The sequence below is a fragment of the Leptopilina heterotoma genome, unplaced genomic scaffold, assembly GCF_015476425.1.
Source record: "Leptopilina heterotoma isolate Lh14 unplaced genomic scaffold, ASM1547642v1 Lhet_206, whole genome shotgun sequence".
In the NCBI taxonomy this organism is placed as follows: Eukaryota; Metazoa; Arthropoda; class Insecta; order Hymenoptera; family Figitidae; genus Leptopilina; species Leptopilina heterotoma.
Window position 1 is genome coordinate 191,030 of NW_025110922.1, and position 24,071 is coordinate 215,100.

General features: G+C 21.6%; 1 protein-coding gene across 3 annotated transcripts in view; it reads left to right on the forward strand.

Moving 5' to 3' along the window:
• Nucleotides 1–24,071, forward strand: part of LOC122501155 (protein PALS1) — a 207,994-nt gene that overhangs the window by 13,536 nt on the left and 170,387 nt on the right. For all 3 annotated transcript variants that reach the window (XM_043610433.1, XM_043610435.1, XM_043610434.1), the window contains 2 exons: nt 11,882–11,994; nt 15,676–15,736. In XM_043610433.1, coding sequence (XP_043466368.1) covers nt 11,882–11,994; nt 15,676–15,736 — 174 coding nt within the window. The remainder of the gene's footprint in view (nt 1–11,881; nt 11,995–15,675; nt 15,737–24,071) is intronic.

The following is a 24,071-nucleotide window of genomic DNA, read 5'->3' on the forward strand; positions in this document are numbered from 1 at the left end:
TATTGATTTTAATAAAAATTGAAAACTTAAATTTAACATTTAGAATTTTTTTTTATCACGTGACGCAATATTATTGCAATAAAATTTTAATTTGATAAAGAAAAAAAAATTAATTTCGTTCATTTCAACGTTCAGAACTTTGAGGGCATTAGAACTGATGAATTCGATTTTTTTAAATTTCGTTAAATTTAAATTTTGTTAGAGAATATTTTTTTAATTTAGAAAATTAATTACTTTCTGTAAATATAGAATTTATTTTGTTTTTAATTCTGTTCTAGTAATTTTTGAAAATATTTAAATAGATATAAATATTCGTTCATTTTGACGTTATAAATTTACAATAATATTTATTATATAAATTTTGTGTGTGATAGTTCATAAAAAATATTTTTTTTTACACTAAAAAATATGATTTTCAACTGAGAAAATATTTAATTGACTTTGTTTTTAATTTTTCAAATATTTATTTATTGATATAGTAATTTTTTGGAAAATATTTAAGCAGAAAAAAATGTTTGTCCCTTATTTTTTGTTGTTATATAAAAAAAATTTCATGATAAAATTTAGTAATTATTATTTGTTTTTTTTTATAAAAAATATTATTTTTAAAATCGAGACTTGTCCATTGAAATGTTGGATATATTCGAAATGAAAACCAACCTTTGGATTAAACTTTAACGACTTGGAGAGAAAAGGCATAAACTTTTCTAATTTCCTGCGATTTTATTGAAATTCATAGTATGACATGTGAACTGCTCGAGAACTATCGACGTTGAATGTCAATTCAAACCTTTCAAAATGTATTTTAATCTAAAAATGACTAACTCAAATATGAAATTTGACTTGCCTTGGAAATTCAAATGATTCTCGAGACTTAAATATTTAAATTATGAAAATTAGTCCTTTTTTTAACAATAATAATATTAGAGCATATTTTGAAAATTTTAATCAAATATTTATTTTCTAAATTCTTCGACAATCTCTTTTTCTCTCTTCAATCTTTTTTTGAATTTCAATTAATTATTATAAAAAATAATTGCGTTTTTGTACAGTTAAAAATTTAATTTTAGTAAATATTCGAATATTTTATTTTTTCTCTGGCATTTCAGTTTTATTTATGAAAATATTTTGAAGGAATATTAAAATCGTTTATATTTGAAAGTGAAAAACTTTGGGGTAATCAAATTATTTTTTATTAATTTATTTTAACAAATTCAATTTCAATGAGCGAATTTTTTTATTTTTGTTCATTTCCCTGAAGTTTTGAAAGTTTGAATAAAACAAATTTTTTTTCCTGTATTAAATATTTTCCAAAATTACTCTACTTTAGTAAAAAAATACCTAATGTAAAATGAACTTTTCCTTAGAGTTCAAATTTTCTTTTCTAATTTAAAAAATAATTTTTTATCGAAAAACACAAATTAACAGAAGTAATAAAAATATCGTCGTAGCTTGAAGAATAATAATAATTATTTTTGTTTTGTATTTTTCAATTTATTTATTTACGTATTTCTTTTATTTATAGAGGGAACAATTTATGTCCGGACAATTATTATTATTAATAATAAAAAAAGAAGTAAATTAAATTTTCTGTTTCTATTTAAAAAGCAATTTTTCATAATTAAATTGAAGTGAAAAAAAATTTTCATTTGAATAATTTTCTCAAAAGACATTTTAATTTTACATCGTTTATAACCGATTGAACTTGAACATGAAGCGAGTGGTGGTTGGTTTTTATTTTGCGGTGATTAATTAAAAACATCCATAGTCAAAAGAAATACGCAAATGAATATCAAGAAAAACACTGGTTGCAATTCAACTGCGAGAATTGTACAAGCAGCGTAACTTCAACTATTGCTTCAGAGAGTTGAATCCGTGGGGCAAAAAAAAAGTGCATCTTTCTTGCTGATACAACAAAAAACTTCTTCTCGCAGTTGAATTTTAATGCCAAAGAAATATTTAAATTATATGAATATTTATTCTTGGGAAAATATATGCGCGAAAAAATCCCTTCTTTTCAAGTGAACTAAATGATTTTCAATTTTTTAATTAAATAAAATCAACTGAATGCGGTGGTATAATTTTTGTCTTGCTTATTGATGTTTTCTTAGTTTTAATTTATTTTATATTCAATCATAAAATATTTTTGCTTTTTTTGATTTTTAATTAATTTTAATTAATTTCAAACAAAATTTTTAATCGTTCTTTATAATTTTTACTTTTATTAGATTTAATTAATTAATTAATTAATTCAAGGAAAAAAGTTTTATTAAATGAAATGAAATTAATTTCATCAATATAAATGAATTATTAATTATTTTAATACAATAATAATAATTTTAATTTCTTTTTAATTCATTAATTTCATTTCATTCGATTCATTTATAAGAAATAAATAATAGTATTTTAAATCATAAATATTAATAATATAATAAATAAATAAAACTGATAAAAATAATAATGATAGTATAAATATTAAAAAAAAGGTGAATAAATAAAAGTAGAGACGAAAATAATTTTTCCTCTGGTGGAATATTTTTTTAAAACAGATTAATTAATTTTTATATTTGAATAATATTAACGTATACATTGTTTCATGCCTTTCGGTTTTCAGTGAGAATTTGAATAATGAAATTATTAATTTAACTCTCTTTTATACTTTTAAACAATTATTTCGTAAATATTAATTTCACGGTAGCGAGAAAATCGAAATATTTTCTTTTTAAAAAAAACCTTTTAATTGGAAAAATGAAAAAAAATTTAGATCTTGTAAAATTTTTATAATGAAATTTTTCATTTACAATAATATTTCTTATTTTCAAAAAAATTGAATATTCATTGTTTTTTTCTTTTTTTCAAACATTATTATCAAATAAAAGGATAATTCATAAAGAACGATGAGATAACTCGTGGAATATTGGATTTTAATTATTAGAAATTAAAAACTTTTCAGTTAGTTTGTGAAAACTCGATTCCCAAGCTTCACATTTATGTTAGTTTTTTCTAGTTTGATAAAGTAACTCAATTACAAGTTCCACAAACCACACAGAGGGGTATACACTACATGGGCAATATTTTAACGTTTATTTTGCTTTATTATCTCTCGCAGAGATTTAACAACTGCAATATATAGAATCAATACGTGTTATTAAATTTCGTGTAGCATTACTTTTGTGAAAATTGTTGTGTTGTTTTATTGAAATATGTATAAATTTTTTGAAAAGCCAGATTTTCTGGAATTTTTTTTTTTTTTCTTTTTTTGAACAAAAAAGTAGATTTTTTTTTCAATAATCTGTCATTTGATCCACTAGTTCTGAATACTTTGAAATGAATGAAATATAAAAATTTTCGAAATTTACTGAATGAAGGAAAAAGCAAAAAGGAAATTTAATATTCGGAATAATTATTAATTTTTTTAGGGATCACAGAATGTCATCTTTTTTTACATATATTTACATATATATTTTTCTACACAAAAAAATATGAAATTTACTTTTGAATTAATTTTTTCTATCACAAAAAGGTGTTGAAATCAAAACCAATCAATTTTTTTAAATTGATTTAAAAATGATTATTTTCATCTTTAAACCATTGTGAGAAAATAATCCTTCGATGGATTATTTTAATCTTGGATGGATTAAAGCGTTGCAGGTTATTTTAATCCATTTATAAATAATAATAATAATAATAATAATAATAATAATAATAATAATAATAATAATAATAATAATAATAATAATAATAATAATAATAATAAATAATACCTAATAATAAAAATAGTAATAATAAATAATAATAATAAAATGTGTTTAAATAAATAAATAATAAAAAAAATTTCTTTTTTGTTAAAAAATTCTTGGAAAATTAAAAAAAAAAGAAATAATAATAATTTTTAAAAAATACCACAAAATTTTTTATGATTGGAATAAAAATCTGAATGTAAAGAACAAAAAACAAATTTCGTTGAGAACTTTAAGGAAAATATGCGTAATTTTTATTTTTCAATTTTTCCCCCCTTTATACGTAAAAATAGGCAAATGGTGGTATTTTGGAACTTATTTTCCGTCTCCCCGTTATAAAACCGAACATTTCTGTAATAAAAGCTCTCATTAATAAAGGGTGTAATTTCATTATATGAGTTTTGTAATTAACTGCACGTGTGCGTGGTTTTATAGTGAGTAATAAAACAGTACAAACAGCATCATTTGAATATCAAAGAGATAAAATACCTTATTCTAAAATTCTATTTTTTTTCTTTTTTTTTTTGCAAAAGAAAAAGGGATGAATTTGTTTTTTTTTAAAAATACGAAAAAATTGATTTGAGAATAAGTCCTGAGAAAATTTACGAATATGTCATATTCGGTTCACTTGGCTCGTTCACGTTTATATTTTACTGTATAGGTATTCAAATTTATCGACTCTTATAAATATATGAAAAAAAAATATTTTTATTGGAAATTTCGAATTTATGATAAATTTTATTTTTTATATATTATCTTTTATAGAATGCAAAAAATATATATTTTTTTATATGATATGAATTTGAATCGTTTAAATATTTTAATGTTTCTGAAAAATTTCGAACATATAAACGATGATGATATTTTTGTTACTTTCTTTAACTTGTATTTTATTTAAAAAATTATTTTTTCTATTAGAACGATTATTTTTTTATTTTTAAACTATTTTTAATTTTTTTCTATTAAAGAACCACATTTTTTATTTCAAATAGAAGAGTAATTTTTGAATAATAAACAAATGTTGTTTAGGCGAAATTTTAAAATTTTAGGGAAATATTAAACGTCAATGAAGTTCACAATATTTACGATCATCGATTGAAAGAAGAAAAATATTTTCCACGAAGAAAAAAATAGTATTTTTCATTTACAAATTTTTCTATTTTAAATTATTGATCAAAAAAGTATTTTCAAACAAAAAAATTTACAAAAATTTTTCCTAAAATTTTGAACGTCCAAGAAAGGAAATTTATTTATTCTACAAATTAAAATTTTTTACTGTTAATTTTTCGTAACATTTTTTTCGAAATATTTATAAATTAAAAATTATTTTGTTCATTTGAATATTCAGAACTTTGTGGCTTATGTATTTTCCTAAAATTTTGAATTTTTTTAATAAACAGAAAAATTTTTTCTATAAAAACGTTCGTAACTTTAGGATCATAATCTAATAGTCTATTAATTGAATAAAATTAAATAAAAATGTTATTGGACATAAATAACGTTTTTATTTAAACTAAATACAATTTTTTTTAATAAATAAAAATTATTTGAATTAAATAAAATTTTTTTTGAAGCAAATAAAATTTATTTGTACTAAATAAAATTTATTTGAACTTAATAAAATTTATTTGAACTTAATAAAATTTATTTGAACTAAATAAAATTTATTAGAAACAAATAAAAAGTCTACTTGGCTCTGAGTCAAACATATCTTTTTTCTAGGAGTACATTTAATATATTTTGTACTTTTTTCACATTTCTAAATTTAGATAAAAATTTTGTTAAATTTAAAAATGGAAAAAAGTACACACACATGAATAAATAAAAAATGCAGATTTAGATATAGAATTATATTTTTTCTCTTTTATATAGGATGGAATTATTGTGGAAATTTTGAAAAGAGTTTATTTGTGGTACCCTTTATTAATGGAGGCAAGAGTAGATTGCGTATCGATTTCTTTATATAGCATATATTTAATTTGAATCTTGTGTTGAGTGAGGCTTGAATTATATCTATAGAACTGACATTGAAACAGAGCTTTTGAAGCAAGTAGAGGATGCGATGTATCCTCGGTGTCTGACAGCATCGGTCTGTAACTACTATCATACCCTTTAAAGATCAGACTTTGAGTGGAGAAGGAAGGGAAGGGAAGGAGGGCCTGCATTGAGGAGACTCTTTTGAATATAGTGCCCTCCTTTCTCAAACGTCCTCCCGGGGTGTGCACCATTAGTAGGAAAAACTCACAAATCTCCATTTTTTTTTCTTTACCTCCTTTAGATTCTTCTCATTTTCTTATTGTGGTTGTTTCTTTTTTTCATTTTTGATTAATTGGTTTATTTATTTTTCTATATTTTTTATATCTTTTCTTCTTACTAAATCATATATTTTTATTATATGTATTATTATTATTATTATTATTATTATTACTATTTTTACCTCTGGTTATAATCCTCTATTTTCTGCTGTTCAAATTATTATTATTACGAATAAATAATTATTATTATTAATAAAAGCGATGAAATAGTCGATCACTCCGAGTCAAGATTATTATTATTATTTATATTACTATTTGGTTATAATTCTCTATTTTCTGCTGTTCAAATTATTATTATTGCAAATAAATAATAATTGTTATTATTTATATTACTATTTTACCTCTATTTGGTTATAATCCTCTATTTTCTGCTGTTCAAATTATTATTATTATGAATAAATAATAATAATTATTATTATTTATATTACTATTTTTACCTCTATTTGGTTATAATCCTCTATTTTCTGCTGTTCAAATTATTAGTATTACATATAAATAATAATTATTATTATTATTACGCATAAATAATTATTATTATTTATATTACTATTTTTACCACTATATTTGGTTATAATCCTCTATTTTTTGCTGTTCAAAATATTATTGTAATTATTATTTTTACAATTATGTGACTACCAAATGTTACGCGCTATTTAATTCATATTATGCAAATTACAAATTTTTTATTTTCAAATATCAACTTTAATTTTTGAATGATTTCAGATTATAAATTTTGAAGAAATTCACTTACTAATTAATTATTATTATTATTTTCTAAAATATTAATAAAATTCTTTTAAAAAATTTAACTATTCTCAAAAAATGTTTTCATACAATTAATAAAATGCTTCCCAGAAATTAAATAATATTTTTAAAAACAATTTTAATACAATTTTTGCGGAAGAATTCATTTATTTTCAAAAATATAAAAATTCTTCTCAAAAATTTAATTATTTTCACATATAATTAATAAAATACTTCGCAGAAATTAAATTGTATTTATAAAAATAATTTTAATAAAATTTTTGCGGAAGAATTAAATTATTTTCAACATAAAAATAAAATTCTATGTGTAGGAATTCAATTATTTTCAATACAATTTTTAATATAATTTGTCGAAAAATATTTCAATTATTTTTAATAGAATTTTAATTAAATTACTCGAAAGAATTTAATTTTTTTTCAAAAATTTTCATAAAATTCTTCGAATGAATTCAATTATTGTCGACAATTTTAATAAAAGTTTTCACAAAAATCAATTATTTTCATAAAGAAAAAAAATCTTCGCAAGATTGAAAATTATTTTCAATACAATTAGATTGAAATTCCTAGAGAGAATTACATTATTTTTAAATATTTTAATAGAACTTGTAAAAAGAATTCAATTATTTTCAAAAATTTTTTACACAATTCTTTATAATAATTATACAATTATAATTAAATTGTTGCTAAGAATTCAATTAGTTTGAAAATATTTATAAAATTCTTTTGAATAATTTAATTAGTTTCAGTAGAATTTTTATTAAATTCCTTGATAGAATTAAATTATGTTCAAACATTTTTAATAAGTACTATTTATTAAAACAATTTAATTTTTTTTCAATTTTAATAAAATTCTTCGCAACAATTTATTTATTTTCATAATTAATAAAATGTTTGGCAGAAATTAAATTATCTATAATTTTAAAAACAATTTTAATAAAATTTTTGAAGAATTAAATTATTTTCATAAAAATAAAATGCTTTGTATAGAAATTCAATTATTTTCAATACAATTTTTAATAAAATTAGTTGAAAAATTTTTCAATTATTTTTAATAGAATTTTAATTAAATTCCTCGAAAGAATTTAATTGTTTTCAAAAATTTTAATAAAATTCTTCGAATGAATTCAATTATTGACGACAATTTTAATAAAATTCTTTGCAAGAATTCAATTATTTTCAAAATAAAAAAAAATTCTTCACAAAAATTCAATTATTCTCCTAACTACTTAATAAAATGATTCGCAAGATTGAAAATTATTTTCAATACAATTTGATTGAAATTCTTAGAAAGAATTACATTATTTTTAAATATTTTAATAGAATTTGTAAATAGAATTCAATTACATGTTTTCAAAAATTTTGATATAATTCTTTATAAGAATTATACAATTTCAATTAAATTGTTGCTAAGGATTCAATTAGTTTGAAAATTTTGATAAAATTCTTTAGAATAATTCAACTAGTTACAGTACAATTTTAATTAAATTCCTTGATAGAATTACATTGTTTTCAAATAGTTTTAATAATATTCATTCAAACAATTCAATTTTTAAAAATTTTAATAAAATTCTATACAAGATTTAAATTATTTCAGATTCGAAATAATAAAAGTTAAAAAAAATGAGGATAACATTTTTTCATTAACAAAAATGCAATCTTTTATAAGATGAAATATTTATTTGAATCAAATAATTTTTATTTGAGTCAATTAAATGGTTCAATTAATATTTTATTCAAATATTGAAATTATTTGTTCAAAAATAATTTAATTGACTTAAATAAAAATTATTTGATTCAAATAAATATTTAACCTGATTTTATTCAAATCAATTTTTTTTCAGTGTATATTTTCAATTTTTTATACGAATTTAAAGTTACTTTTCTATTTTTATTTTTATCCGTAATTAAGAGGAATAATTTAACCTAAAGTTCTATTAATAACGATAAGTATATAAGATTAAGAATAATACAACGTGTTATATACATCAAAAGGTTAAATATAAAGGTCCAGATAAAGAGAAATGCAAGTTAAATTTAAATTTTTGACTGCATTAAATTCAGGTTATACGAGATGGATAAATAAATTTTATAACAGGAGATTAAATTATAAAATTAATTTCTGCATAATTGAGGAGATGTTTCATATATTATATTTACATTCTCTATAATTATAATAAAAGTAAAATAATTATTATTGTTGTTGTTATAAAATTAATTAAATTTTGAGAGAAATGAATTTATCATTGTTGAAATATTATAATTTCATTTCAACAGGGTACTTTGTTCAATTGTATTTAATGTAGTTTAAAATCGAAAAACATATTTTAAATTGCCCTATACGTAAAGTTTTAAATCTTTTTAAAGTGCCAATTTCTGCCTACACTCTTAAGAGTAAATTGCAGATCATAATTATATTCAAGTAGTCTTCGACCTAATTAATAAATTAATTAATTAATTCAAGGACAATGGCGAGGCTATATATGAAACTGAAAATTGTCAACAGAAGATCCTTGCGGCAATTAGAATTCAGTTTAATTAAATTCATTTTAAAATTATACCTTTTCTTTTAATATCAAGAGAAGGAAAAATTATCGTATTGTATAACTGATAAGTAATAATAAATTATTTTTATTATTATAAATAATGGTATGATAATTTAGTAAAATAAGAAATCAAAAATAATAATAATAATAAAAACAATCTTTAATGATTTTACAGTTAAAATTTATTTATCCATATGTAATTCATAATCAACATACAAACGATCAAAACCGATTTCAAATATTTATATTCGAGAATAACTGTTTTAAAAGTCGTTATGATTTATAATTTTCTTAGAAAGATTTTAATGAAAAACGTTGCAATTTTCAGAAATAATTGAATTTCAGAAAATTTTAAACTAAAATTTTTGAAAATTTCAATTTCTGTGAAGAAATCAATGATATTTAAAGTCCCTGAAGTTGTTAAAAACTTGAATTTTCAAATTAACGTAAAATAATTAAATAACTGGTAATAAACAAGTAATTAAAGACTTTTTAAATATTTTAAAGCAATTAACTTTTTTAAGAATATTATTGAGTTTTTTTTAAATAATTGAATTTTTTATGAATTTTATTCAAATTTTTGAAAATAATTAAATTTTTAAAAAATTGTATTGACTTTTTTGAAAAATATATTAATTTCTTAAGAATTTAATTTAAATTCTTATAAATATAATTTTTAAAAAATATTTTTGAAATCTTTCAAAGCAATTATTGACTTCTTTGAAAATAATCAAATTTTTAAAGAATTTTGTTTAACATTTTTGAAAATATTTTTAATTTCTTAAGAACTTAACTAAAATTTTGGAAAATAATCTAATTTTTAAAGAATTTTTATGAAAATTTGGAATGTAATCAAATTTTTTAAGAATTTTATTGTAATTTTTAAAAAATTTTATTAAAATTTTTGAAAATAATCAAATTTTTAAAGAATTTTTTTGACATTTTTAAAAATGATTTAATTTCTTAAGAATTTTACTGAAATTTTGGAAAATAATCTAATTTTTAAAGAATTTCATTGATATTTTTGAAAATAATTTAATTTATTAAGAATTTTCTGAATATTTTGAAAATAATCTAATTTTTGAAGAATTGTCATGAAATTTTTGAATCTAATCTAATTTTTTAAGAATTTTATTGTAATTTTTGAAAATAGTCAAATTTTTAATGAATTTTATTGACATTGTTAAAAATAATTGAATTTTAAAACAAAATTTATGATATTTTTGAAAATAATTGAATTTTTAATGAATATCTATGAAATTTTTGCAAATAATTGAATTTTTAAAGAATATTTTTGAAAACAATTTAATTTCTTAAAAATTTAACTAAAATTTTTGAAAATAATCTAATTTTTAAAAAAATTTATGAAATTTTTGAAAATAATTGATTTTTTAAAGAATATTTTTGAAATTTTTAAAAACAATGAACTTTTGTTAAAAATAATTGAATTTTTAAAGTTTTTTTTTTAAATTTTCCGAATGTAAATGAATTTTTTAGAAATTTTTAAAAAGTTTTCTTGGATTTTCTTTAATAATTATTTTTAAAGAAAATTCAAGAAAACTTTTTAGAAATTAATTATCAGGGAAATAGAAATCTAAATTTTTGTGGCAACTGTGGCTTATGTTAATTAACTAGACAAAAATAGCAACAATGATATTGAAATAAATAAATGTTTGAAAAAGTTGATCAAAAAATATCATCAAATACCGTTTTCTGTGCCAGTGAAAAAATATGTTTCTAAATTTCTCCCCTCCAAAATTATAGGGTGACTATATATACTTATTAGATTATAAGTTACAGAAGGTTATATTGCTCTTTATCATCCAAGATTATAAGTTGAAGTTTGTATTTTTGGTTCAAGATGTTTAAAAGTCATTATCTTGAAGGAGTTAAAGTTATCTTCTATTAGAGAGCTTAAAGTGTATGAAGTTTAGGTTCTTTTCAGGTATCCAAAGTTTCTTGATTAATTCACTCTGAAGTAGGGCACTTTGTACAAGCTTTTCCGGATTTATAGACTCTTGTTGGTTCTTGAAATTTATTATTGTTATTATAGTTTGGAAGATATCATAGTCTTCATTTAGATCCATATACTTCCGGCTTTATCGAGAGAGATTATATTTTTGATTTCCTCTCAAAACATTGTATCAAAAATATTCTATAATACTCATCATCACTTTCTGATTGCGTGCTATATAACAAACAAAAATTGGATTAAAATAAGCTGCTTATTATTTTAATCCAATTTCAATTTTATACGTGAAATATATAACAAGTTTGTTTTCATCTAATTTTATATTAAAGCAAGAGTGTTGAACTTAATTTAATCTGGAAAAAAAACTTTAATTTAATCCTACAAAGTTTGTTCTGGGGAAAGTTATATTCTTCTTCTTTTTTTTTTTTAGAAACAAAAGTGAAAGATTGGAAAAAATGTTTGTAATAAAAATAGTGGGGATTAGATTTTGTTGAAATTTCTCTCATAAATATATATTAATGCAATTTGGGTTTTTTTTTCTTTCAGGATCTCCTGCAGATAATGCAGACAGTTTAGAGGTGGGTGACGAGATCCTTGAGGTCAACGGACGAACCCTCGAAAATGCGACTCATTCCGAGGTTATTCAATATATTCATCAGGTAATTGGCAATCTTACATTATTTTTAGATTTTTATTTTTAAAAATGTGATGAAAGTTAAAAATGTAATTTGTTTCTGTATGAGTATATGATTTTCGTAGTGAAAAATTAGTCGTTAATTTATGTTAATCAGGATTTTTACTGTTACAGGGCCTATAAAAGTCATTTTGTTAGAATTTTCATTAGAGAGAATTTTCTTTATGCAAAATTTTTTTAATTTAATGTCATTATGCAAATTTCATATTTTTTAATTTCAAATATTAAAGACTTTAATTTTTGACTGATTTCAGAATCGAAATTTAAAATAATTCACTTATTAACAAATTTGCTTTTATTATGTATTATTTATTATTTTTTAAAACATTAATACAATTCTTTGAAACAATTTAATTACTTTCAAAAATTTTAATAAAACTTAAACGATCAAAACTTGAGGAACATGATAAGTTTCTGTAAAAAAGAAATAATATATTTATTATAATTTATTTTTTATTGACTTTCTTTATTGAACAATTTTTTTTCTTTATATTAACAATCGATAGCCTGTAGTTTTAACAAAATTCTTTGTGCACGCGGAAATTTATTACACTTATTATTTTTCGAAGAGTTCCATTCCTAAGTTGTGAGTTTGTCTGAAGCTATAGCATCACGACATGTTTTTGACATGATTTACACAGCACAAAAGTTTCTTCTTGTGGCATAATTTAGCTCTAAATTATAGCATATACGTTTATCTCAACTTGCCAATGGGGTAGTTTCAGGTTCAGGAACCTAAATTTCTAGTTAGGAAATTTTTATTTTTACTAATTTTTGTATTTTATTTAATTTTACTTGTAATTGGTTATAAAATTGTTTATAATTGCAGGGCTCGAATTGTACAACTTTTTCGACTTTTTTCGACTTTTCTAAGAAAATGTGACTTTTTTCGACCTTTTTTTGTAAAAAATGCGATTAATCGACTTTTTTGAGATTTTTTTTTAGTAAAATGCGACTAATCAACTTTTTCAAATTTTTCAATTACTTTTCGACTTAAATTGTAAATGGCAGAAATCTTTTTTTGTAAACAATATTGTTCACAAAATTATTCTTCTCTTTGGGGAAATAAACATAACATATTATCCCGTTTCTTAATATTTTTATAGGAAATTCTCAATTTTCATAAGGAAATAATTTGCATCATTTCTATTTCTTAATTACAATTGCTTTAATAAAATTTCAAGTTTTTTAAAAATTAATGAAAAAAATTGTTTATAAATTCTATTTGTCAATTAGAAATTGAAACTTTTACAGTTTTTAGAAAATTAAAGGAAAAATTTTTAGTAAAAAAATGATCTGTTATATTTATTTACAAATTTCTTTCAAATTTTTCGAAAACATCAATAATTTCTTTTTTAAATAAATATTTAATTATTATTTTTTCATTGGAAATAAAATTCTTCAAAAGATTCAAACTCAAACCTTTTTGAAATTGAACAACTTAGAAAAAATTTTTATAAAACATGAAGAAATCGATCACTCCGAGTCTTCGACTCGGAGCAATCGATGTCTTCATGTTTTATAATAATTAAAGATGACCCAGTGATAAAATCATTATTTTATATTATAAGACTTTATAAAAAAAAAAATTTTAATTACATTTTATGAAAATAATTGAATTATTGAGAAGAAATTTATAAAACATTAGTAAGTAATTGAATTTTGCAGAAGAATTTTGATATTTACAAAGATAATTGAAATTTTAAAGGGGAATTTAAAAAAAAATTTTGAAAATAATTGAATTTCTGCGAAGAATTTTCTTACTTTTGAAGATAATTGAATTTTGCAAAGAATTTTATCAGAACTTTTGAAAATAATTAAATTTCCATGATAAATTTTATTATTTATGAAGATAAATAAAATTTTGACGAAAAATTTAAAAACAATTTTGAAAATAATAGAATTTCTAGGATGAATTTTTTTATTTATAAAGATAATTGAAATTTTGACAATAATTTTATTATTATTTTTACAAATAATTAACTTTCAGAGAAGAATTTTATTATTTATAAAGATAATTGAAATTTTGACAATAATTTTATTATTATTTTTACAAATAATTAACTTTCAGAGAAGAATTTTATTATTTATAAAGATAATTGAAATTTTGAACAGATTTTTTTAAAAATGTTGAAAAGTAATTGAATTTTGCTAAGAATTTTATCAGAACTTTTGAAAATAATTAAATTTCCATGATAAATTTTGTTATTTATGAAGATAATGATAATTTTGACGAGAAATTGAAAAAAAAATTTGAAAATAATTGAATTTCTAGGATGAATTTTATTATTTATAAAAATAATTAAAATTTTGCCAAGAATTTTATTAAAATTCTTTGCAAATAATTGAATTTCAGAGAAGAATTTTATTATTCATAAAGATGAATTGAAATTTTGATCAGATTTTTTTAAAAATGTTTAAAAGTAATTGAATTTTGTAGAAGAATTTTGATATTTGTAAAGATAATTGAAATTTTGAACAGATTTTTTTAAAAATGTTTAAAAGTAATTGAATTTTGCAGAAGAATTTTGATACAGTGGAACCTCGATTATCCGAACCGAAAATCATTTTATCCGAACTTCTATTATCCGAACTTTTTTTTTACCTCCCGAATCTTTCAAAGGAAAATAACGATAATTATGCCAAAAAAATCTTAAAACATTCTGAATTCTATGTTTTATTAATATATTATTATAAATTAATATATATTTACGTATATATACTTATGTATATTTAAAAAATGGATTAAATGAAATATATATAATTCAACTGTCGATTTTTTTACTTTAATTATATTAAAAAATTAAAATCTCTATTATCCGAACTTTCGATTATCCGAACCCGGCCTTGCCTAGGTTAGTTCGGATAATCGAGATTCCACTGTATTTATAAAGATAATTGAAATTTTGAGGAGAATTAAAAAAAAAATTTTGAAAATAATTGAATTTCTGCGAAGAATTTTCTTACTTTTGAAGATAATTGAATTTTGCAATGAATTTTATCAGAACTTTTGAAAATAATTAATTTTCCATGATGAATTTTTTTATTTATAAAATATTGACGAGAAATTTTAAAAAAATTTTGAATATAATAGAATTTCTGCAAAGAATTTTATTATATGAAAATAATTGAATTTAAGAGAAGAATTTTATTATTTGTAAAGATAATTGATATTTTGATAATAATTTTATTAAATAATTGAATTTCGGAGAAGAATTTTATTATTTATAAAAATAATTTACATTTTAAAGAGAATTTTTTAAAAAATGTTAAAAATACCTAATTAAAATTTTGCTATGAATTTTATTAAATTTTATTCCTGATTGTCTGATTTTAAAGTATGTGTTGTGGAGAAATGTGATTTTTTTACAATTTTGGCAATTTCTTGTTTCCTTTTTGTCGTTTTTTCTAAAATTTGATGCGACTTTTCGTGACTTTTGTTGTGAATTTATACGACTAAAGTGACTTTTTTTGAGTCTTAAAGACGATCCGAGCCCTGCGTACGAAATTTTAGGGACTTATTTTTGTATAGCTATTGTAGGTCAACCTTTTTTTCCGTACCATTTATAAATTACAATTTCTCTAACTATATATATTTTGTTAAACAGAGGAAAAAACTAATAAAATGTTTTTTTCCATTTTCCAGTGCATAAAATCCAGAACAATATGCCTTCGAGTAAGAAGAAAAAAAAGTGGCAACAAGATGGGTAAGTTGTATTCTCTAGACTCTGTAATACTTTAGGGCATTTACATATGTCTCTTTCTCTAAATTAGAGGGATTGAGGAACTTTTACTAGTTCCATTTTCTTCTTTTTGATTAACTAAACCAAAGTATAGTAATTGAAAGCTTTAAAAAGAAAAAATTCGACCAAGTCGACTATATAATTTTCATCAAAATGCCAGGAACTCTTCTTTAAAAATTCTTTTTCAAACCACTTCTCCTATAATCTTTATAAGATTATACGAAAACGATTTTAATATAATTGAATTATTGTAATTTAATTTATGTTTTTATCAAAATATCGGAAATAATGGTGGTTTTTCTACAAAAAAAAGGGAATCTGCGGGTAAAATTTATAAGGTAAGAAGTTATACCGCAGAATTTCCTTCAAAAGCTTAAAGTTGAAATCACTTTGAAGATTTAATGGAATTAAATTAATTTTCCGTGAAACAAATCTCTTCTCAAGATATGGAAGGAATTCCTTTGATATAGTAAACAACATTATTTTTGTGGCGTCATCTTAATCGTGAAGTTTCATTTTTTTTGTTACGTTTTATCAAACTAGACGAATTTTTTTTTTTAAATTAAAAAGTTTATAGGAATGGTTTCTTTTTATTGGGAAATAAAATCGCGGATTATTATCAATTGAGAAAAAGGGTTTAAGAGAAAGATTTAATGAGAAAAAGTTTTATGTTAGAAACTGTAACGAAATATTGTTTTTCAAATATCTGAGGAATTATTTCAATTTTTTAAATTCCGTGCGTAATCGTATGGATATACAATAATTTTTACGGTTCATAAAAAATAATTTCTTTCTTAAAAAGTATTAATTAAAAATTTTTTTTTCCTCTGTGAAAAATTAACTGATTCAATATTTTTAATGTTTTGAACTTTAAAATCAACGATGAAATTTTTATTGCTTAGTTTTATTGACAGCTATTTTTGTTAGAATTTTTTTTATGTAATTAAATTTTTAAAAAGTTTAATAAAAGTTCTCGAAATATTTCAATTATTTCAAATTTAGTTGTAAAATTCTCCAAAACAAATCAATTATTTTAATTATTATTATTATTAATAATTAATTAAATTTTTTTTTAATTTAATTTTTTTTTTATTATTAATTATTATTATTATTATTATTATTATTATTGTTATAATAATTTTAATTTTTATAAAATTTGGTCATTATATTTTTTTTAATTCTTTTTAATACAATTGAAATTAAATTTCTCGAAAGAATCTACTTATTTTCAAAAATTTTAATAAGAAATTGAATTATTTTCTAAAAATTTTAATAAAAATCTTCACAGGAATTCAATTATTTAAAAAAATTCTTATAGAATTCGTTGCAAGAATTCAATTATTTTCATAAAATAAAAATTTATTACAGGAATTCAATTGTTTTCAATATCTTCTGTTTTAATAAAAGTTTTCGAAATAATTGAATTATTTAAATTTTGTTTATAAAATTCTTTAAAAAATCAATTTTTCTTAATAGTTTTCATAAAAATCTCTTATAAGAATTCGATTATTTTTAATGCAATTAAAATTAAATTTTTTGAAAAAACCAATTTTTTAAAAATTTTAATAAAAAAATACCATTATTCCCGAAAAATTTTTCGCAGGAATTAAATTATTTTTTATGAATAACAAATTTTTTCACATTCAATTATTTTCATAAAATAAAAAATTCTTCGCAGGTTTTCAATAATTTTTAATACAATTTTACATAAATTCATTGAAAAATGCAATTATTCTAAAAAAATTTTATTAATATTCTTAGAAAATACTCAATTATTTCCTAAAATTTTGATAAAATTCTTTTAATAAGAATTCAATTTTAAAAAATAATTAATTATTCTATCAATTATTTATTTTTGCATTAAAATAATAGGTTTATTAATAAAATTTTAAATTCTCGTAGAATTTTTTAATACAAATTACTTTAAAAAAGAAATTCAATTACAATTTTATATAAAAATTGAATATTAACAATGATATAGAAGGAATTTGTAGAAATAATTAAATTTAAAAATATTTTAAAATGTAAATGTTTGAAAATTTGATCTGTTGTAAAACTGTAATTATAATGTTTAAAAATTTATTATTTTCCCAAAAAATTATTGAAGTATTGAATAATTTTATGTAAGAATTGAAACAAAATTGAATTTTAGAAAAATTACAGTTGTAATATTTTAGAAATAGTTAAATTTCCAAAATTTTGAAGTAATTGAATTATTTCGATAACTTTAATTAAAATATAAGATATTGAAAATAATTGAAAAGCGTTAAAAATATTTTAATTTCTGTAAAATAATAATGAAGTATTTAAATATTTATTTTAAAAAAATTATTTAAGTTGTGAATTTGAATGTAATTAAATTTAGAAATTAGGAAAAAAATAGTCTTTTTAAATTTTATTGTAATTAAAATTATTCTAGATAAATCAAATTTTTACAAATAATTTCTAAATTAATTAAATGAAATTGGTAATTAATTGTAAATTTTATTAAATTTAATGGAAATAAATTGTTTATTCCTATCTAATTCAAATTTAGAGAGTAATTTTTAGTATGTAATTATTCACTAAAACTTTAGCAAATAATTTAAAACTTTTAATTTATTGAAACTATATTGAAATTTTACTAAACATTAGTGAAAATTTGTATTTTCTTTAAAAATTAAAAATTTGACTATGTAATTTATTTGACTTCAATTAATTTAACTTTAAAACTTTTGCAAAAAGTTTTAAACTAATATTTCATGACATTAGTGAAATTTTACTAAAAATTAGTTAAAATTTTTATTTAGTTTGATCTTTAAAAATTTAACTTTAATTAATTTAACTTTAAAACTTTTGCAAAAAATTTTAAACTAATATTTCATTAAATTAGTGAAATTTTACTAAAAATTAGTTAAAATTTTTATTTAGTTTGATCTTTAAAAATTTAACTTTAATTAATTTAACTTTAAAACTTTTGCAAAAAATTTTAAACTAATATTTCATGAAATTAGTGAAATTTTACTAAAAATTGGTTAACATTTTTACTTAGTTTTATCTTTAAAAATTTAACTTGAATTGGTTTAACTTTAATTATTTTAACTTTAATTAATTTATCTTTAAAACTTTTGCAAAAAATTTTAAACTAATATTTCATAAAATAAGTTAAAATTTTTACTTAGTTTTATCTTTAAAAATTTAACTTTAAAACTATTGCAAAAAATGTTAAACTAATATTTCATTAAATTAGTGAAATTATACTAAAAATTAGTGAAAATTTTTACTAGTTTGAATTAGGGAACTATACTTTTTAGTTTTAACTAATTGAAAGTTCTCGAGAATTGGTTCTCAGTACATTGTCACTGATTGACAGTAAAAATTCGTTGATTTAAATTTAGAGTATTTCATAGTACATCCCAAAAGAAAGTCATACTTTCATATTCAGAGAAAAATTATGATCAGTTTTCTAATATCAAAAATTTAGTCAATATTTGGATTCATGTAAGTTGCTTTAGTCAAACTCATGCTTGAAACAAGACTTATTTTTTACAGTGTTAAATTAGGTGGAAAAATTCATTATTTTAACTATTTCTCACATATATATTCAAACAGTATAGGTAGTCGAATTTTTAGAACAAATTTTTTTAGTGAACATGGTTCACTCTAGAGATAAGAGGATCACTGTAAAAAGAAAGGTACTAATTTAGTACCAATTTTGGGTACTAAATCGTCATTTGGTTCTACATATTTTAATACCGACAATCAGCTCTAATTTAGAACATTTTATTTACAGTGATATTATAGAAGAGAATTTTTCCTCTTGATACGAAATTACTTTTCTCTAGCTGTAGATTTTAATGTCACAAAGTGAAAAAGTTTAATGTACTTTAAGACACAAGCGATTTTTCACTGATTGCAAAAATTGAGTATTCACACATATACATCATATATAATTACGGACATTACTGTATATTTATATCTATAAGAGAATTGTTTCTTCAGAATGTTTTGCTCTGGAATACTTATTTTCAAACGCACACAGTTCTTTTTGAAACTTATGGAATCCGTTATGAATGTTATGATAAATATGTAAAACGCATATCTATATGTATGTACGTATATATACAATAATTCCAAGTGTAAAAGCACCTTCACTCGTGGCAACTCGTGGTCACTCATGAAACTGCTTAAAACTCTTCAACTTATATACATTCGAACTAAAGAGCGCCGTTTCCTCGGTAAATTCCGACATAATTCGTGTCCCTTCGACAATTCAGGTTCGCCAGGTAAATACCCCAGGTGAGCAGGAGTAGGAGACGGTGTGGTCTCCGCGAGAGGAGGCAAACGAGAATGCAACCTTCGAATCTACCTGGTGGTACCTACAACCGGTAGTGTGGAATTGTCGATCGTGCTAGTCACCGCGTTAAACCGGGTACCACCTCATCATCATCATATATTTATCACTCGAAAATTAACCGGGAGAATTCCTCAAAGAAAAAGTTGAGGAAAAAAAGAAATTATTATATACGAGAGAAACATTTTTCCACCTAGCTAGACATCGTCAGCTGAGTTCGTTCATGCGTGTAGTCACCAGGTGGGAGTGAAAGTCAGCCTTTTGAAACACAAGCAAACACAAGCAAACACAAGGGACCATCGGGAGAGGAACCCACACGAGTTCACAATCACGTATCACCTACGTGGTATTATAGTAGTAACCGAAGCACCGTAATCGTGTTGTGGTCCCTCTTTTTCCCGAAGAGATGATCTCCACTGGCCAGCTTCTTCTTCTTCTTCGTCTTCTCCTTCGTCTTCTTGGATTATCTTCTTCTCTCCCAGCTTGAGATCAACAACCTGCTTGAAAAGGATTCATGTTTGAAAAATAATAAAATTCAAACACACCGTGTATTTTTATTCTCAAATGTGACAGTTTTCTGCTTTCATCTCATGGGAGTAGATTTTGGAAGAAGAGTTGAGTTCAGTTGACAAGGAAGATTTTTTTTATATACATACGTGTCTGTGACGTGTCGCGAGTAGGTCACGATTAATTCGCGCAACTTTATACATATATGTATACGTGCTTCTGTTGAATTGACACTTTGGCTAAACTCTCTAGAGTGCAAATTGTTCCTGTTGATCCTGGTATTACTTTATCAATAACAGTCTCTGGAACCGTGATTTTTTTTTCTTCAGTATGAAAATTTGAATGATTAACTTTCGAATATCAGATTCGAAAAACTTTTTCGAAAAGGAATATTTTAAAAGGAAATATTTCGTACGTCTTAATTCCTTAGGCAATAATCTCTGTGGTCTTCGTTTTTAAGTGGATTTCAGTGCGAGGAAGTTTTAATTATTAAAGCGCAGATTTAGAAAATCTTGAGGGAAATTTTGCTTCGAGTAATTATTTATTCTTTCCAATATCCTTTGGCGAATCGTTTTTAAAATTACACATCATATACGGCTTCTTAATATTCAAAAATTCTTTCAGAATTCTCTTTGGGAAATAGTTCACAATTTTTTATTTTTTTGTTTATGAATTTTGTATACGGGAAATATTCAAATTCCTGTTCTTTATCGAATTTAAAATTAAAAAACTCTGAATGGAATATTCATTGATTCGTTCTTGGAGCAATATTGTCAAAAATGGAAAAATTTGTGTTGGATTAAAATTACGATTGACATGCTCGGGCAGAGAAAGCAAAGTCTGAAATTATTTACATCTTGAGGAAGAATCAGAGAAACAAAAGTTAGTCCATTTTCATTATTTCGTATTTTAAAGATTTGCTAAAATTTTGAACATTCAGAAGCTTAAATTTTGAACATTCAGAAAGCTTAAATATTTTTTAAAACTTAGTATCTGAAGAAGAAAAATGAAAATTAAACATTTGGTTAAGAATGAATTTTTTACCATACAACAATTTTTTTTGCAAAACAGTACAAATTAAGGAAGAATCTGACGTTCGGTTAAAACAAAAGTTGTGTTCAATGTCATAATATCGTATAATTTAAAAGAAAAGGACAAATTTAATTTTAAATTCGTTTTGGTGGAAGTGCGAAGAATTTAATTTTGAACATTTAAAACGATTGAAAGTTGCATTTGAAGAAAAAGTATAATTTTCTGTCAAGAAACATTTGTTAAATTTTAGGTTATGTTACTTGAATAATTTATTATTGACAAAATATTATAATTTTTATTCAAATATAACCTTAAATTGTTCAAAATGTGGAAAATTAAAGAATTTAAAATTTAATGTCACCTTTTCTTTTAAAATATTTTAAAAGAAATTGTGACATTGGACTAACTTTTGTTCCGATTGTTTGTCAGATTCTTCCTTAAATGAAGTCAAAAAATATAGTCGTTCAAAACTTTAGGAATATAGAAGAAAAACTAAATTTTGAATTCACTTTGGTGGAAGAGTAAGGAATTTGATTTTTAACATGTTTGACATTTAAAAGTTGCATTTAGTTTGATTTAAACTCAGAAAGTTTTGTTATTAGGAACAATTTCTGAATTTTAGGTTATGGTCCACCTAGATCGTTTCTTATTGACTGATAATTGGGATTTTTATTCAAATGCAACTGTTAATTGCTTCAAATACTAAAAATAATAACGAAATTCCTTATTCTTCTACTAAAATAGATTTAAAAGTTAATTTCTTCTTTTATTTTAAAAATACGATTTAGAAATTATTAGTCATAACTTGATTGAAAATAGGCCAAAATATTGAATTAGAATAACATTGTTGTAGCACCTGAATTTTTGCAGAATTTTCAGTTATTTTAAGGATTTTAAATTGAGACAAAAAACGAATCAAAAGTGTTGCGAAACAACATTTTTTGTCTCAATTTGATATCTGCAGGAAAACTGTGAATTAAAAAAATAACAACTTTGACTTCTTTAAATGAATCATGCCTATATAATTGCCTTAAGGAAACTATTTTCAATAGAGTCATTGACAGTTAATTTACAATTTCAATTTACAATTACAATTTACAACTAGCAGTTAATTTACAAGTATCGAAGAACACTCGTTTTGATCTTTCATTTATTCGATGTACATTGGTTTGTACAATTATTATTATCATCACCATTCTATTTTGTTTATTTCCTGAAAAGTGTTTCTCAATTTCTTAAGTGCGGTCACTTTCCTTAATTAATATTCCCGATGCAGATTGCTGTTTAAAAATTCTTTATATACCATTCAAGACTATTGAATGTTTCATCAGTGTTGTGGATGTAATTTTTTTTTTATTATTATTATTTTCCAAGTTACGATTGTGTTTATAGGAAGCTAGGTTAGATAGTTTCTTAGAGTGGTTTATGTGGGACATGATGTAATACAGAGAGTAAGAGAACTCCAAATAAAGATACAAAGGGTGTAAACTGGTTTCCAACCAGTTATATATAAATATACGTGTGTTGTTCTTTGGCATAATAATAATCTGACAGAGACAAATAAAGAAAACGACAGTTTTTCTTTTGGATAAGTTTCAATTGAAATTATAATTAGATTCTTCCTAATTGCTATACAGATTACAAATTGATTTTTTATTCTAATTTTTCATTAACTCGCACTTTGAATAAAAGGAGAGGAAATTGTTTTTCAGTTTTTATATGGGATGGCTGATTAGTCTGTAAAAAAAATTATTTGACAGAATCATTAATCTTATCAAAATGATACGAAATTTGACGTTTCGAATTATTTAACACAAAGGATTTCATTACGAATTATTTACTATTTTTGTCAGTTCGAGTTAGAATTTACTTGAATATTTGTATAGACGAATTGTAATTTATTTTAATTATTAATTACTTTTCGATTGAATTTATAATTGTTGACAATAAGTTAACTCAATGAAAAGGAGGGGAAAAAAGGGATGCGCAGAAGCGAAGCGGCTGCGCGAGCCTTTTTTCCCCGGCGTCACTACTTTTTTCCCCTCTGACGTCACCTAGCCTGAAAACTTCAAATTTCACTTCACAAAAAGGTGATAAAAGTGCAAGTAAATTATAATATTTGCTGTATAATCTTTGATTGTATATATCTTTGATTCAAATTGTTTTCTCACTGTAGATTTGAAATTCAAGATTAATTTTCATCAAACTGATTAAATTAGTGATTAGAATTTAACATTTAGTGATTCTTAAATACACAACCAGTTTTTAACACAAGTGAGTAATCGATTAGGAATAATTGTTTTTCGAAACGCTTTTTAATTCTATTTGTAAACATAGAATATCTTAGGAATGTTGCTATACAGATTAGGAAAATACTTCTATTTTAAAAGTTCCCTTTTCTTTCTTTATTTATTATAGGAGGTAATT